At 33.7% G+C, this 19,011-nt stretch overlaps 1 protein-coding gene across 14 annotated transcripts in view; it reads left to right on the top strand.

Annotated features, from left to right (window-relative positions):
• Positions 1-19,011, top strand: part of trol (terribly reduced optic lobes) — a 232,428-nt gene that overhangs the window by 156,151 nt on the left and 57,266 nt on the right. Inside the window, exon 2 of one of the 14 annotated variants that reach the window (XM_053768924.1) lies at positions 3,077-3,212. The exons of the other annotated variants lie outside the window; for them this stretch is intronic. Coding sequence (XP_053624899.1) covers positions 3,140-3,212 — 73 coding nt within the window. The 5' untranslated portion in view covers positions 3,077-3,139. The remainder of the gene's footprint in view (positions 1-3,076; positions 3,213-19,011) is intronic. 14 annotated transcript variants of the gene reach the window in all.

The following is a 19,011-nucleotide window of genomic DNA, read 5'->3' as shown; positions in this document are numbered from 1 at the left end:
GTTTGTATTTAACTTTCGACCCATTGGTCCGATTTTGATGAAATTTGAAGGGTATATAGGATATGCCGATAGAATTTTTAAGTTCGTGGGGCATCACAATCTGTTCAGTCGTTTTTGAAATATTCACAATTTTGTAAACATTGCTTGTGTTCGCGAGGTCAAATTAATATATTTAGCTTGAAAAAGATATCTTCTTATTTCATTAATTTTTTTAATATTTTATATAGGAGTAAAAATATTATTTATATAGTATATTAAAATATTTTTAGTATAAATTAATAGAATTATAATTCTTTCTTAAGTTTTCGAAACAAATGCTTAAACATAAGTTCGCGGCGAACAACTAGTTTTAAATAATATGTTCAATGAATGAAAAATATTTTTTTTTATCGCTAATTACTTCACAGAGTCAAAAGATTGGAGTCTTATCTCACAACAGCCTTGACTATATGACGAAACCGTTAACTCCTGAGTATGTACAAAAGGTTTTCAAGATTTTTATGTTTTATAAATACACATATTTATCACTTACGGGACAGACAGAGTTAAGATTTTTTATGTATTTTATGTTGGACATAGTGACATGTGTGTTGGACAGTTATTGGTGGACACTTTGTTAGCACATGTTACATTTTGATTAGAGAAATCGAAGGGAAAATTCATTGTAGTTGTCTTTTAATAAGTTCCGTACATGTCTAGGCGTTCACCTTGTTGACCCATAGTTCGTAGGATCAAATCTACACATTCAAGTTACGTTATACCCGTTAGTCAGCTGGTTAGTAGTCAACATGATCCTATAAAGGCTTATATTATTGCAATTATAGGATTGGTGAATAAAATAATACTTAATCACGATTGTAATAGTGTGTTTTCGCCCTTAAATATCTCCACTCTATATCCTCCACTTCATGTCGTGATGTGAGCACGTTAATGACACATAGCCGTGAAAGCTGATCGACCATAACAGTATTCCCAAGGAAGACAAGTCACAAAATCACAGCCGATTATTTAAAATTGTAAAGTTTACCTTGACCGTGGGCTTCGCGGTGTCACAGTCCCGAATGAAACCAACACACGAAGACGAAAGAGAAGTAACAACAACCAAATTTTAAATAAATCAATCACTATTCTGCGATTTAGGTTATCACAACAACAAACATGTCCACGAGCGAAAATATCGTGTTACCAGTCTAAAGCCAACATTGGCCCAACAAAGCCAATCAGTGTATATTGCTCACTTTCATTGTCACCTTTGCGTTGATGTATCCTCGGCTACGCAATGTATATTGGCCGTCATGTTGGCCCAACGTCATAAATTAGGTTAGAATGGCGATAAACTACTTTGATTTACAACCTTTCAGTCTGATGTTAAATAAAAGACAGCATTCTAATTTCTAATAGAGATTTTATCACATCGTCTATCATGTTGTTTTCTCAGATATTTTTTTAATTCAAAGAATTTATGTTTAACTGCCAAAGTTTGTCTCTCCATAGAAGCAGTTGCTCAGTACTAATTGTTCGCCGCGAACTAGACCTCGCGAACACATTATTTTTTTTTTACAAAATTATGTTTATTTCCAAAACGTAATATACATACATATATTTTTTTATAATGTATATATATACATACATGACGACCTCGGTGGCGCAGTGGTAAAGTTCTTGCCACTGAAGAACGTTCGATCCCTGGTCGGGTCATGATGGAAAATTATCTTCTTTCTGATTGGCCCGGGTCTTGGATGTTTATCTATATATGTATTTGTTTTAAAATATTGTATCGTTGAGTTAGTATCCCATAACACATAATATATGCCAACTAATATTATAAATGCGAAAGTAAGGTTGTTTGTTTATTTGTTTGTTACATCTTCACGCATTATGTATTGGACCGATTGTTATGAAATTTGGTACACGGGTAAAAAATATCCTATAATAACACATAGGGTACATTTTTCCTGAAATTCCGGGGCGCAGTTTGTATAAGTTTTGCAAGTATAAAATATAATTACCTATCGTTAGAGTTATTTTAGAATAGCCTTATTCTATAGGGCATTCTATTATATTAATATTATTTTGATAACCCGTTACGAATCGAACGACAAGCGTGCTTGACACACACATATGTATTTCAAAACATATTCTATACTAGCTGCCCGTCCCGGCTTCGAATTAAAAATATAATAAATTACCTTCCTCAAGAATCATACTATCTATTGGTGAAAACTGCATGGACATTTTGTGCCTTAGTTTTTTTGTTATCGCGAAACACACAGACAAAAGCGGCAGTGGTATTTGTTGTATAATTATTTAAGGATATAAGGATAGGAAGATATTTTTAGCTGAATGCCAAATTTACATTGATTTTCGTTAATTCAACTTCCTAAATGTTTATGACCATCCATTATGGATCCGATTATTTTAGCTGACTTGAAATTAAAATCTGTTAAAAGTGTTATAGCAATACGAAATACATACAATAGAAAAGAGCTCTATAGCAGTAGTATGTTAAGGTTAAGTTTAAGGTTGAGTTTAAGTTGAGCAGGTTAAGTTTAGCGAACAGGAAATTGGTATGCCATCAAAACATGCTGTAAAAAAACCCAAGTCTCGCAGCTCAGTTTTTCTACTGTAAAAAGTTGTGGGATCCATGTAATACCAAGTCGATTAATTTATTTAGTCCCTACTTAAGGGACCTTCTGTCTTAAGTTATTAATTTCTGTCTTAAGTCTTAAGTTATATATACGCAAGTTATTATCATATCAATATTAAGAATCTTTTAGGTTTTAAATAAATAGATCGATTTGGCCATCGCATGAAAACACAGTGTATCTTACAAGTGATACATATTATGTTAGATTGTTTAGTCTATGGCGCCCCACGCGATTGAAACTCTCGTCTCCAAAACGATATTTTTGCTATGGTAATTTTCAGTAAATTAATTAATAGAGTACTTTCTAAATGTAGAAAAGTTTTATATATTTTTCGGGAAAAAAAAAAAACTATACGCGCTGTGTGGATACAAGAACAAACTTGCGGGAAGTGTCTATCAGAAAGTAAAAATCAATTGAAATTTGTGCAGCAAACGACCAGAGGGGAGAGCATATATATAAAAACTAAATGATACCGGCCGAGTGTTGACAATATGTTGCCTCTGAAGGGGGCGCTGCTGTGCCTACTGTTTGGCTACGTTGCGCACGCGCAGAATGTCATCAGACGTAAGTATGAATTAATTTGTTTATTAACTTTTTTAATTACAATATATAATTGTATGATTATAAATTATGATTGTATGATTTTTTTATATAGATGCGTCGCAATGCCACCATTCAACATCGACCTGATACTGTGTCAGTTTATTAACCCTCGATGTCAAAAAGAAGAGTTACTATGTCTGTATATCTGTAAGTCTGTCCGTGGCATCGTAGTAGTCAAACAGCTGACCAGGGGTCTGATTCTCACACAATCGAAGTTATATCACTTCATCAATTTTCCCCAATCTATTTCGATCGTTTTATACAAATTTACAAACGAAAAACTTGAATCGATGCGTTCGCTCGATCTTTTTTGTAAAAGCATTAACAGTAGCAGAACCTTGAGAAGAAGAAGAAAACTGATGAAGTGAACTTCGATTGCGTGAGAATCGCGCACCCGATTTCGATCTAGATTTTATATCTGAAAAATAGTATAATCGAGATTGTTCTTTGTTATTTTTGAAAAAAAAAAATGCCGTTTGGAAATTGTCTGTTCTTTTCTAGCAGATGAAATAGCAACTTCCGATGAGGTTCCTTAAATTTTTTATTTAGTTTTATTGAAACACAATAGCCAAAGGTGATTTTTGAAGCGGTGGGGTGTAATAGTTAAGACGCTTGTCTGTGGATCGAAAGATCCCAGGTTCTAATCCTTCTCGTGCCGCATGAGTTTGTATACCAATCTGACTCATGTATAGGTAGTAGTTTTAATCGACCACTTGCTTACGTTGAGGGAAAATATCGTGAGGAAACCTGCGCACTGTTTGATCATTAACTGTGTGTGAAATGGCGAACGCAATGACAAACCACTCCATTGATAGTACCGAGAAAGTTGTTGTGTGTGTTTCATTCCACGTAATGACCACTACCCTCAGCCATGAGGAATACGATGATGAAAAAGAACCAGAGGAAAATAGCATAGCAAAATAGTTGATTCAAATACGCTGTACTAACCGTATCCTTTTAGTATTTTGCTCGTAGCAGGCCGACCAAATACCTTTACAGTTAGATGGACGGACAGTTCAATTCCACTCGTATATATGGTTGTTTTCATTTGCTGTGTCTGTGATTTTTTGTAAATATAAATATTGTATTGACCCTTCAAATAAATACAATATCTTTTTTTGCATTTCAATAAAAGTATTGGGGGTCTTAAGTCATTTTCAAGGGGCAGAAAACTCGCCCATTACATATTATAGTAGACAGGTGCAGACTTTTCTTTGTCTCTTAAACTATTCAGCAACTCCGAACTGACTAATGAAAAGTAAGTTCTTTAGGTGACTTTTAAGACTATTTATCAGATAAGTTTATAAGCCAACACAGCCTGGGAAAATTCCCGTTTCCCCGACTTTTGCAATACACATACGCACACGGACACCTTACCAAAAATTGTTCGGCTACGCGAACGAGGTCGCGGGCATCATCTAGTCACTAATATGTGTCACGGTTTCATAATTACAACTAGAATAGACTAAAATGAGCCATTGCTAGCGCCGACGCAATTTTACGAACAAACATCTGGCACTTTTCGATCGTAAAATCCAAATTTTCACACCGCGCCACCGGATTGAACCGTTTGCGAAAGACGAACTACAGATCTAAAAATAATAAGACAATAGAAGTGACATACGCACTGTTATGGTTTTTGACATAATTCGCTCATAGAGCTCGCTCATTATTTATCTAATCGAATTAAAAAATTGCTTTCTCGCATGAAATATAGTAAAAATGATTATGATAATAATACATTTTATATTTTCTGTAACATTTAATGCGTATATGTCTATCTATTATCAGCCTAAGTTATGAGTCTGTAACATTCATCACTACCTCAGTTCTCGTCCGAGCTAAATAAAAGGTGACAGCTGAAAATCAGCTGTTACTCTTCTGGGTAACATATAGCTGAGCTGTAGCCTTTTTAACTCGCGACGCAAAAAGAGGGGATAAGTTTAACGTGTCTGTCTGTGTATCTATAAAATAAATTGTAAAGAACTCTTGACCGTTAGCACTAGTATAAAAAAAGTTTATTATTTAGGTTATTTTGGTGAGGGTCAAAAATTGCCATACATCAGCAGGTGATATTTCTGTTTGTTGCACATGGTTCCCTAGGTTTCCTTGTTCATCTAGGTTTTATTATTTTTGCTCACAGTTCGCCTGGGTGAGCTATGGATCACTTCTGATGCATTATTATTGAAAATTCTGTTCGTCAACCCATTTTGTTCCGTTTTACAGCTTATGTACCCATTCTTCTGAAGTTTATTGTTTTCATATGAAATAGTTCAACTCGGGAATATGATTTAAACATTTTACATAACTAGTCTATACTATTATTATAAAGAGGTAGGCGTCTGTGAGTTTGTATGTTTGAGCCGGTAATCTCAGAACCTACCGAACCTATGTCTAAAATTCTTTCACCATTAGAAAGGTACATTATCCAAGAATGCTAAAGGCCATATAGGAATTTTGAGATAAAAAATTCTCACGGGAGCGAAGCCCCGGGCAAAATCTAGTCATTCTTGAGTTCAGACAACAAAGTAAATCACCCTTATTTTTTTATCTGTATCTTGTTTTCTGAATGTATGAAGTGGAACATATTATTAAAGTGAAACCGTCATTATGATATCAGTCACTTTTTAATGTCCCCACTGCTGGGACACTGGCCTTCCTTATGGATAGACTAGGTGGACAGGCCATGACACTAACCGAGAAATTAGTATTAATTTTGTCTTTTTAAAAAACCCAATAAAAACTCTGCTCCAATTTTCTAATAAAAAATGTTAAAAAATGCCTCATTGATTATGAATTAAAATGCATAATTATCATTTCTTAATTTGGTAACATTGTTTTGAGACGAGGGAACCGGCGTGAAAAGTTTTTATATAGTCTGTTGTGGGTGATTCTGCATCGCGTAAAGGGCGTGTTTAATCATATCGCGGTTGTCGTTCTATTCTAAAACCACAGACTTCGATTCCTATAGACAGGACCTTCATTTTCTTTGGATATACTTAACTCCGAGTTTCTTTAGCATAGTTTATTCTTTTCTTTAGCATTATTTGTAAAATATTGCGCCTTTTCAAACGAAATTTCACTTTAAGCCGGTATCAATTATTTTTCAATAGTAATTTAATAATTATACGAGATAAGAATTCTTTCTTAATATCAAATGTATCAACACTTAACGTAAATCACAATTAGGTATAATTTAACACTAGATCAATGTGAATTACAATTTTTTTTATGCATTCAATAAATTGTAGATAAACAATCTTCTGTATTGTTATAAATGAAAAAATAATGTAAGTAGTTATTAATTTTATAAATAAAAAAGTAGCTAAAAATAACTACGAATTTATCCATTATATAAATATACCCAGTACTGGGACACAACTGGCTATTAAATAATCGTATCTATATCTCATGAAGTCTATGCTACAGGGGCGTCGCATAATCAACTGTTGTCCCCACACTCAATTCTAAAAACAATTACTGTTCTGCCAAACGTGCTACACCCACAAAGCGGATTGACCTTTTTGTTAGATTTATGTCTTCAAATTTAACAGACACACAGACAGAAAAAAAATTGTTTTGTTTCATTTTTCTTTCTTTACTATCGGAGCCTTTATGTTTAAATATCGAATATTTCATCATTTTTGTGTTAGGCAGAACTTGTGCCAAAGGAAAGTATTTTTTCACAAATGGAAATAAAAGTCTAAATTTTTAATTTTTTTAGTAATAATAATAATAGCGAATACAATTTGTGTCAATATAAAACTAATTTTCCCCGAACATCGTGATACGCGTTGAAAATAATTTAGCTCAACCGTCAAATGCAGTTTATGATTGCAATCTGCATCAGGCAAAGCTTATACTAACTTAAACTTGAGTGAGTTTGAAAATTACGTCCCTTTGAGCCATACCGTTTTGATAGCATTTTACTATATACAATGTAAATAGCATTTAACAAACCAATTTCGGTTCCTAAACACCTATCAGAAAAAGGATTTCTACTAACAAAACCAAAACCAAACCATATGAGAATAATTAAATGAAATATGTGTTACGTATTCCTCATGGCTGAGGGTCGTGGTCATTACGTGGAATTAAGCACACACAACAACTTTCTTGGCATTATTAATGGAGTGGTTTGCCATTGCCTTCTACATTTCACACACAAGTTATTAACCAACCAGTGTGCAGGTTTCCTCACTTTTTCCTTCACCGAAAACAAGTCGATGAAAACTAGGTACTATACATGACTCAGATTGGTATACAAACTCATGTGGCACGAGTAGGATAGCAGGAAACTGGGACCTTTCGATCCAAAAGCGGATGTTTTAACCATCGCTTCACAAACATGTTACGTATGCACATTTTTAGATAGTAACCTATTTGATAAATATTTGTAAAATATAGTACCTTACTTGGTTGGAATTTAGTCAGTAACACGTATTCAATACAATTTAAAAATTAAGCAAATACGTTTTATATTTAACCAATCTCTCTCTCTCATACTTGCGTGCTACCAGTTGCATTATGGTTTGTGAAGCCACAAAACCAGGGGTCATAAAACCTTGAGATTTTGATGATTTTCCTGTGATATTTAGAGTCGTCGAATAATAATTTTTCAATTATAGGACACAACATATATAAATAAAAAATCCAGTATTTTCAAATTTTCTACTACATGATAATAAACTAGGAACTTTTCCCGCCCTTCTGTGGCCCCTCTTGTACTTAGTATTCGTCTATCGTCCATGACAATACTGACAAACATATTTTGCGAAGGATAAACGATTACGACAAAATCCTTTTTGATTTATTCCATATTTACCATACGCTTAATAGTGACATCTCTCAGACATCGTCTATGAATGCAAAGTCCTGTAAAATAATATTTAACGAAAAACATTTTCCCAATCGTAAATGCAATAGGCTAGTTGCCAAATGTTTGTTTTGATGACTATTCGAAGGTTCTTATATCATTAGAAACAACAGTGAAAAAATACTGTGATAATGACGATACTTTCAAAGATATGACAAAAATAAAATCACACTATTTTAGACACGTCCAAATGCTCCATACTAAATGACACGAACAAGTGACGTCACAACGTGCGAAAATGTTCGCGAAGAAAGATATGTTTGTTCGACAGCTACGTTAAATATTAATTTTATGGTGATTATTTCTCAATAAAAGTTGTTACAAAATGTTTGTTTTTTTTTATGATGGTTAAATATATTTTTATAATGTCATACTTTTTGAAAATGGACTTTCCAATCAAATTTAAATCTTCGTATTTAGATCTAGCTGCATTGTTACAGTCTATGAATTATCGTAATGATCCTAAATATATCTATTTTATGTAGATTAATACATATTTTTAACAATTTTCTGACCTTGGCAACTACCCTATTGGAATAGTGTTTTGATCATTATTAAAAACCAATTCTAAATTATTGTTTGTTTCACCAATAGATAAAAAAAAATATGTTTCACCTTACTCATATAAAATCAATTCTAATGACAAAATTGTTATGATGTTTTTATGGGTAAGTGTTTTTAATTTAGATATTTAATCGTAAACTGTCCAAAACATATCAACACTAATATTTTATATACACAGAGTAAGAAGCCAAAGTACGAATGAAGCCGAAGTGTTGTAATTTTGCATTCTCATTATCGTGTTGATTCGCAGTGAGACGCGGCGAAACAATATCATTGCGGCATTGTCTTGTCTGTGTGACAAAAAGTAGATGTATTCAACTTCCAATTGACCAGACGACCCTAGGCTCAAATGCCAAATGGCTGAGGAAAACTAATACATAACATTATATCGTACAGACATCTGTGCCCCGCAAATTTCGGTATAAAATGTATGTGTTATTCCAGGTTATATTCTACCCGTGTACCAAATTCCATAACAATCCAGTAGATTTCGCGTGAAAGAGTAACAAACATACACATAGACATCCTCACAAACTTTCGCATTTGTAATAATAAGTAGGATTTATCTGCAGTAAATCTGCGAGTACAAACTTTTCGCATCTAAAATTAACACGTAAGCTATTTAGGTCACATCGAATATCAAACGTAATTATTTCTTAATGTTATTACCTCAATAATTCTGTTTATATATACCTGAGTATATGTGCTTAATATTCCGAAGATCTCACCAATAGTTAACACTAATATATACATTTATAGGCACACTTAAAGCGCTATGGTAAAGTCAAATCTGCAAGATTGTTGCGTGTTTATCATCATAATATATACTATAAAATAATTACAAATAAAGACGACATAGACGCTTACGTCATGGGTTTATTAAATTTTTAAAATAAATATTTACTTGACGCAACTATTAATTAATTTTATGTACAAATTCGGTGCCTTTCTAAGTATAATATTTTTTAATTTTGAGGTTATTTTAAAGGCACCTAAACTAGAATATTAATTATTGGTTCCAACCTGGAATAGGACCACTCATTTTCCCGTGAATGTCTAACGAGGCTAGGCAGCTGTTAGGCGACAATAGCATTCCCAAGGAGGGTTGACGTAAATTTTGAAGAGGAAAAAATAATTTCCAAAATAAGTCATTCATACAATTTACATTATTATACTATAGATTAATAATATCAAAGTCAGACAGTGAAACTGATTGTTGGCTTTGTTGAAATTTGCAAAATTGTAATAACATTGTAATGACATTTTTTTTTTTTTTTTTTTTTTTTATGGAACTTGTATGACAGTGATGTCGTAGTGACGTCCCTATTCCAATATCTCACATTGAGTCAATAAGCATTCCTAATAAACTAAATGATAATTAAAAATAGTAAATCATAAAATCGATCAATTAAAGTGACTTTAAATTATTGTATGTATGTGAATATTTAGTTAATATTTATCTATATATCATTATCACATATTTCTTAATTGTTTGCATTTATCTTATCGTAACCTTATAATTTTACTACTATGCATAGTTTTACTACAATTTGTTATGTGTATTTAAATAAATAAATAAATAATGACAGCGCGGCCGCAGCGTTCGAAACGCTCTGAGAACCACCCGGCAGCGTCTTACTGTGAAAACATTCGATCGTGTAAATCGAAGTGCAATCCGCACTCTGTTGCTGACGTTACCATAAACTTGCTAGGTACTAATTGGGTACATTTCAAGAGCATTAGATAATTTATTTACAACGCGGCCCGATAGTCCACTCTTACAGCACAAGATGAAAATAGACTAGAGTTTCCAACTTAAAGTGTCCCAAAAGCGCACACAAGAGTTTCATAATTATCTAGTACTGATTTATACTACTTAGTACAAATCAAAAGGAGTTAATTATATAGAAATAGTGTAAATTTGTATAATGAAATTTTATTTTATTACCTCAAAGTTTATAATAAAACCTCAAGTAAATCATGAATTCATGTTAAATTACAGAAATGAAATGCAAATAAATAATCAAATCAAAATCAAGTCATTTATTCAGAAATTAGACCTTCACAGTCACTTTTCCACGTCATATTCTTATATAAATGATATTTACCAAAGCTACAAACTACTAGCATTTCGGAACGATCACAGTTGAGAGGAAATACCTAATTATTATAAATACAAACTAAACAATATAATTAGAAAAATTTTCAATATTTTTTATGTCATAATGGTTGTCCAAATATTCATACCAATTTTTAGCTCTGTGCAAATTCATGTGTATAAATGTGTACTTAATAGCGCGCACGTGCAGGGTTCCGTCGTTTATTCCAACAACCAAACAAGTGCGAGTGACTGAGAGTTTCATATCATTTTTCTATGTATTCGTAACAACAATCGTTACGCTATAGGAAAGATGAAAAGAAATTATTCCTATTTCACGTGTAGGGGTGGTACTACCCTAAATATTTGATTTTTTTCAAGATTTTGTTAACCACTTTGTCAGCGCATTCCAAATTACATTATTCTATTAAGCTAGACCGCGGACGGACGGACATGGCAAAACTATAATATAACTATGGGTCTATAGGACTACGGAACCCAAAAAAACGTAATGTGTATTTTGACCAGGCTTCCCAAAGTTGATAGATAAAGTGTCTTATTGGTTACGAATGCATAAATTTTTTATAAATTTCCTAGGGAAACATAAAAGATATTTTAACAGATTTTGCCACATGAAATAGTTGCCACACTAGGTCGCAGTTGACTAAACGGATTTGAAGTCATCGTTTTTAGTCAAATGTGACTACATTATGTAATGCAAAACTTCTAATAAAATTCTCTAGTGTAGCATAATCAGTCAAAATATATTTTATTATCCGCTAAGAAATAAAACAAATTAATAAACATGTGATGGTGGCGCTAGTGTGCGGGTACGTACACGGCACCTTAATAAAGAAGTTTGTGACTCTCGAGACAGATTTAAAATGTACCAAGTTTGTCTTGTCACTGTTCCTCAACAATTTTTATTATGAAACCTTAATACTGTGTGTGTATTTGTTAACCGTTAGCTCGACAATGACATCATATAATATGTAAAGCTGAGGTCGCCTTAATCCTATTGTTGGAATGAAAGGCGATCCCAACACGATACTAGCGTGAATGCCCGAATTTACATGGGTTATCATTGTGTTTTAATTTTATCTGTATTGATCGTCGATTTTAGTAACTTAATTCATATGAATCAAATCCAAGGGGCAAACATATGAAATATTGGCTTGATGTCGTCACGGATGATATATGCGTGCCAATAGTCTGACTAAGGATGTCAAAAGTGGAAAATAACAAGTATTAAAGTGGATCCTGGACTCAGACGCTCAATCAGAAACAGAGAATTGACAATTGATTGACTCAGAAACTGACAATTTGAGCAAAAAAGAGATTTTTTGAGACTCACGAGTGAGTCAGAGAGATTCATAGAGTGAGTGGACCGTGGGCATAGCTACTAAATATATTTAATAATGATGAATGAATACTAAGTACTGGAAATACGAACTGTGTTTAATTAGTTCGCACGAGTAAAAGTGACACAAAATAAAAATGACCCGAAAACGAAATTCTTTAAACGAATTTAATTTAATTGAAAGCTTCAATGTATCAGTAAGTGTAAGATTCGACCTGAAATACTTACTAATATTATAAATGCGAAAGTAAGTTTGTTTATTTTTTGTTACATCTTCAAGTTCTATATACTCAACCAATCTTCTGGAAATTGTATAGTTTGAAATATGGAGAATGACATACCATTCGTCTAGGAATAATAACTGTTCCCGTGGACAATTTACGCGGACAAAGCCTCGGACAGCTGCTAGTAATTATTGAGACGTAATTGAAACACCCACCCTGTGTCATATCATCCCCTTGGCTGTATAATTTAATGCAGTGCAGCGGCACCTTGGAGCGTCCTTATACGGGGCGCTACTTCGTATGAGGGACAGATTTAACCCAAAGACAAAGATTATTTTAATTTTATTAGCATAAAATGTGTTTACACAATATGGTGTTAAAAGAAAACTTAATTCTCTATGTCTTTGGTTTTTTCTTTCCTTTTTTCAAAACAAAATAAGGTTAACAATACATTTCATCTAACCTCAAAAACAATAATATTTAATAAATATTTCGAAATTGATATATTTAATTGCGAATAAAAACTTTAAACTTAAAAATATGCGCATGCGCAACTTCCAGCTTACAGACCTTTGATCATTGCATTTTAGGACGTAAGTAAATGCAGTATGAATAGAAAATCATTGACAAAAATATTTAGTACATATAAATATCAAGTAACACATATTTTTATATTCATTCCAATCTCTCTAATGCAAATAATGAAATTTTCCTCTAATTCAAAAGAAACTACCGAACCGATTTCAAAAATTATTTCACAATTAGAAAGGTACATTATCCAAGATTGCAATAGGCTATATTTTATCTCAAAATTCCCACGGGAGCGAAACCCCGGGCAACATATAGTAGTTAATAAAATGGATAATTCACGATCAACTCGCAGCAGCGGTTGTTTTAGAGTAGATATACTGACACGGTTAGTCGGAAAACCCATTATAGCCTGTTCAGGTTGAAAACAGGGCTTTCAAAGGGCACTCAGTACGTACCAGGTTTAGCCGGTATTCATATTAGGGATGTCACTCTGCAATCGCACCCGCTCTGCATTTTCGTCCGAAAATTTGCAAAAGAACATCCTCGATTTTTTTTAAATTGTATATTATCGAAATGTGATTATTAGGTCGGCGAGATCTCATCCATGCATGGTATAGTGTAGTATATAGTATATTAGGACAAATCACACAGATTGAGCTAGCCCCAAAGTAAGTTCGAGACTTGTGTTATGGGATACTAACTCAACGATACCATATTTTATAACAAATACACATATAGATAAACATCTAAGACCCGGGCCAATCAGAAAAAGATCATTTTCCATCGTGACCCGACCGGGGATCGAACCCGGGACCTCTCGGTTCAGAGGCAAGCACTTTACCACTGCGCCACCGAGGTCGTTATCATCCATATTAATATTATGCCATTTAGACATTGCATTTGCAAAATAATCTATATCTTTACTATTCTATATATAAATAATAAAACTATAAATGGGCTATATTTGTTCTCGAATCTGCATTAACTCTTGTTGAAGTTCAAGGGAAACATCCCTGAGTCTGTACTCCGTAACAGCTTCATATCCTAAAGCTGGATTATATCGGGAAGCATTGTATGAATGAATCTATACTGTCTGTCCTTTACTGTTTGGCAGATTGTGTAAAATCGTATCCTGGGTGTATAGATTTTAGTGTGCATTAATTCGTATACGTTGTGTTTATCACCCAAATGGGGGTGAAATTATGGATGCAATTAAAGTTTGTATGAAACTTCATCATTTAGTAGATACTTCGTTATACTTAATACTTAAATTTTGAAATATTTTCACAGGCAAAGTAAAGTTTACATATTATAAGGAAACAAAACTAAACCGGCCAAGTGCGAGTCGGATTTGCGTACGAAGGTTACCATCCTTACATATTTATAAAACAAAGTCCTTTGTCGCATCTATCAATTTGTCCGCAACAAACTCAAAAACTACTTCATGGATTATCATGCTGTTTTCACCGAAAGTGCGATTCCTGAGAAAGGTTTATCTGTATAATATGTTCAGGTCTTATCCGAGCGAAGCCGGGACGGCCCGCTAGTTTAATATATACAATGCTCATTGTATGGAAGCCCATTAAATATGTATTTGATTTTTTAGTAATTATTACTACTGCGGCAATGAGAATCACGTGTGTAACTTTCAACTGTCTAATTATCACTGTTTATGAGATACACAGACAACCTGATGACAAACTGACAGGTAAATAGAGATAGACGGACGAACAGCGGAGTCAGTAGTAATACGGTATCGTTTTACCCTTTGGTTAACGGAACCCTAAAAAAATAACAATACATTATTGTTTCTAATAACATAAGCGCCAATTGTCGCCGCCTTAAGTGCTTATTATTCAAGTAGATATATTAGTATCTCAGTTCCTTATTGTCATGTATATAAGGGTAAATTTACATTTACCCTATTTTTGTGGAGCTTCACGAGAGATTAACCTCGACAACTTTATTCGCAAAGTGCTTTGACTGCGGTTATGAATATCATGTCTTGCTTCTATTTAAGAATATTTAAGGGCTGAGTTTCCTCAAACTTGTATCGAGTAGATTATTATTTTTAACAATTTATTTTTCTAGATCTTACTTGCATCTCTTGCATCGCAGATTGTAAAAGACATTCAAGGGAAAATACTCTAAATTGGTGATATTTCTCATAGTCCATACAGTTAAATGTGAACTTAAAGTTTCGCAACTCTTGTCTCTGTCTACCTCGTAATCGATAAAGACGTAAGGCATAGCGATTCTTTTTAGATATATCGGAATACTTTATTGATAGCTTAACGATAGCGTACTACAGAAAATTCCCAAAAATCTGACTGACAAGTTCACTCCATGGTTCTAATGCTTCGTGTGCCTTTTCTCAGACCTTTCTTTGTTACAAAGGACATGAATATTGATGGGCCATCATTAGATCAATTACCTCGAGGCGCGACGCCCTCTGTGCAGCCATTTTTATAAAGGTTTTGACCGCTTTTGATTTATTATTATATTTCTTTTGTTCTATTTTCCCAATCCTAGAAGTCTCAGAAAAGGTATATATATATAGCGCATATTTGTATATCATCCCTGTATTTATTGCACACGGATAAAAAGCCCACATTAACATTGTGATTGTAAGCTGAATGTCTGAATTCCATGTGTTGCATATCTACGACCAGCACAATGGATCTGGTAAGTAGTTTTGTATCTAAACAATAAGACGTCAATTTTTAAATAAAGTATGTTTTGAATCCCACTGCTGGACAAAGTCTTCCCCTTTCTGCCTCCGCAACTGCTGTTTGTAGATATCTTCGCACCGCATCGTTTTCGGTCTGTCTCTTCACGACGACGACCATTTATCGTGGTTGAGTGGTGTACCTAAGCAAAAAATAAATTGTAAGTGATTATAATGTTACCAAGCTGACATTTTAAAACGTAACTAATGCTTGCATCACTGCTAGACGCTTTATCTTGTATAAACACTGTATGACGTCGTTTTATAATGCCTTTATCTTGACAATATCGGCCCATTCAAGATAGTTTCTCACTAAAGAGTCAAGGACGTAGTAAAAATTAGGCTGAATGTGGTTTCACAAATAATTATTATAATTTACTAGCTTTTGCAGGCGGCTTCGCCCGTATGATTTTCTCTGCGAACGCGACACAGATATGATTTTCATACAAACTTTCATCCCCATCAATCCAGTCATTTGGGGAATTATTCTTGAAAAAAAATTGCCTATACTTGAACAGGGATCTTTAACAATATGCTTACCAAGTTTTATCAAAATCGATCTAGCGGTTCAGCCATGAAAGCGGAACAGACAAAGCAGACAACAGACTTTCTCATATAATATTATTTTGGAATATGGATAGTATGAATGAAGACGAATAATATGACGAATATAAACCTGACTTTTAAGACAGAAATATCACGTTATTGTTGTACAGATAATTATAAAAGAGTGATTTAGCCCACAAACTTTACGCGACACGATAAGGTTCAGTTTCCTTCAATTTTTATTTTATAAACAACCGTCTTCCTGTTCCGTAATAATATTAGATATTCTGTGGTTTTATGTCTCCAGTAGCGCCGTCGTATGTTTCAGGGAGCAAACGAAGTTACACGCCGAGCTTAGTGCTTACAATATAATAATTTAGAAGCTTTCGACGTGACGTCACCTGGCGCCTTTTTAAACGAAAGTGAACTTTTAATCTCACGTACATGTTGTTTATTTATAACTAACTTTTATACGCGCTTTCGCCCGCGTAAATTTCACACGGAAATAGTTATTTTCCGGGATGTGAAATCTTCTCCATACTTCAGAGTGCATGTATACAAAATTTCAAGAAGATTGGTATAATATCTCTATTATAGTAAGTTTGTTTGTTACCTCTTACAGGTTACAGGTAACAGACAAACTTACTTTCGCATCTTATAAAGAACTTTTGCCCAGAATTTAGTATGTGAGTAAAAACCCGTTTCCCGTGGGAATTTCAGGAAATTCCTTCTTAGCGCTCCCCTACACTGTCCTAGGAACCCACACACCAAATTTTATATATATATATATATCACAATGTTAATGTGGGCTTTTAATCCGTGTGCAATAAATACAGGGATGATATAAATATGGGCTATATAGAATGTTTGATTAAGTGCTTTTATTTACCGCAATAGAAAATCAGCAACCGAATCCGATACAGTTTAGCGAACTATTCTCGGATAGTGTAAAAGTGTATCGTGAAATGTAACTTCTACCATTAGGACATATTACATTTATAAATATAGTTAGTAGGTATTCTAAATATCACAGTCACTAATTAATCACTGTTATGGGTCGGGCGGGCATCGGCATACGTCTTAATTTGAATGGATCGATTCAATAATATAATAATAATCATTAATAATAATAATCAATTTAATCTGACAAATGTATGCTCATTCATATATTAGCTTTTATTCTACGATTGCGATTTAAAGTAACCTACTATTTAACTATTCATGTATCTCTATACCAAAAGTTACCTCAGTCCAATGTTCCATTCTAGTGTGAAAGAAAAACGATACAACAACTTCTTTCACATTTATAATATTTGTGTGAATTATTTGGGAAATTAGTAAGCAAGCCTCAGTTGCACCTGTCAATTTTGACGTTAACTTTAAAATGCGCGTCGCCGCCGATCGGACAAAGTGGCGTTCTTTGTGAGTCGAGAATGAACAAGCGGTTCCTAAATATTAGCTTAAAATTGCTTGATATTTTTTTCTTGTCTATGAAACTTACCAGAATGGTTTGCCATAAAGAGATGGCTAAAAATGTTATATCGAATTTTAGGAAATTTAGGTCCATACCTAAACATCCAGGTCCTCACATTACTTATTGCATGATTGACACGAAGATGTGGTAGAAATTAAAACTTAATTGACGCATATAGGTCTAGTTTTCAATGTCATTTTTTGACATTTTATACGTAATCGTAATAACTTCCTTGGGATAAGTATTATTCATGGATTTAGTAAATACTAAATAAATAAATATATTAGGGCAAATTTACATAGATTGAGCTAGCCCCAAAGTAAGGTCTAGTCTTGTGTTATGGGATACTAACTCAACGATATTATATTTTATAACAAATACATATATAGATAAACATCCAAGACTAGGGCCAATCAGAAAAATATCATTTTCCATCATGACCCGACCGGGGATCGAACTGGGGACCTCTCGTTTCAGAGGCAAGCACTTTACCACTGCGCCTCCGAGGTCGTCAAACTGTCGCAGTACCTACTGATTCCATGGGATAATATATTATTAAATTGAAAGTTGTAATTGACATAATGAATTCTGGCTGGGCGTGTTACGTTTGTCCTTCTGTGGAGCATTATGATAATGGCTTTAGAATGTGTCGGCAATTGCATTGTTTTCGAATTTATTGATACAACTAAGTCTAAGATATTGTTTGTTTATTAGAACGCTATTTCTAAAACCAAATCAAAGTTTTTTGGAAACGATGCAGCTTTTCAGTTGATTCAATATTACGAGTATTCATTTTGGGGTCAGTTGCGACGTTGACTATAACATGCGCACAAAAACGCAAAGTACGTTTTATTAAGCATGAAAATATTTTATAATGTAAGCTCTTCTAAAGCGGAGATTCACATTTTATAGGGAAATGAGACACATTTGAAACTACAATTTTTACTCTAAAAATTTAAGTTTTTAATTAAAACTGAAAATACCGTGCGTAGGTGAGTTTGCAAGTAGCGTGGCGTAGGTGAGTTTGCAACATCCATACGATGTTTCATTAAAATCAGTTCAGTATCTTAGATGTGAAAGTGTATCAGAGAGATATATGTATATATGATACTAGTATCACCCTAGATGATAGAAACGTTACTACGAAACAAAACAGGTAGCACGTTATTGCGGCCACAATTTCACCCTTTTTTACACGATGCGTACACGATATGGAAAAAGGAGGTAGCATGTGGACGCTACTAACGGTGCTACGTAATTGTGTGTTTCGTTTCCTTCCTGCGGTTTCGTGGTAGGTACGAATCCGATCCTATATCCTCCGCAACCCCAAACGCACTGTTTTACGTAATAATATTATTG

This window comes from Plodia interpunctella, chromosome Z (assembly GCF_027563975.2).
Source record: "Plodia interpunctella isolate USDA-ARS_2022_Savannah chromosome Z, ilPloInte3.2, whole genome shotgun sequence".
NCBI classification, from domain to species: Eukaryota; Metazoa; Arthropoda; class Insecta; order Lepidoptera; family Pyralidae; genus Plodia; species Plodia interpunctella.
Note: the sequence above shows the minus strand (reverse complement) of the source record. Positions and strands in the feature narration are given on the sequence as shown.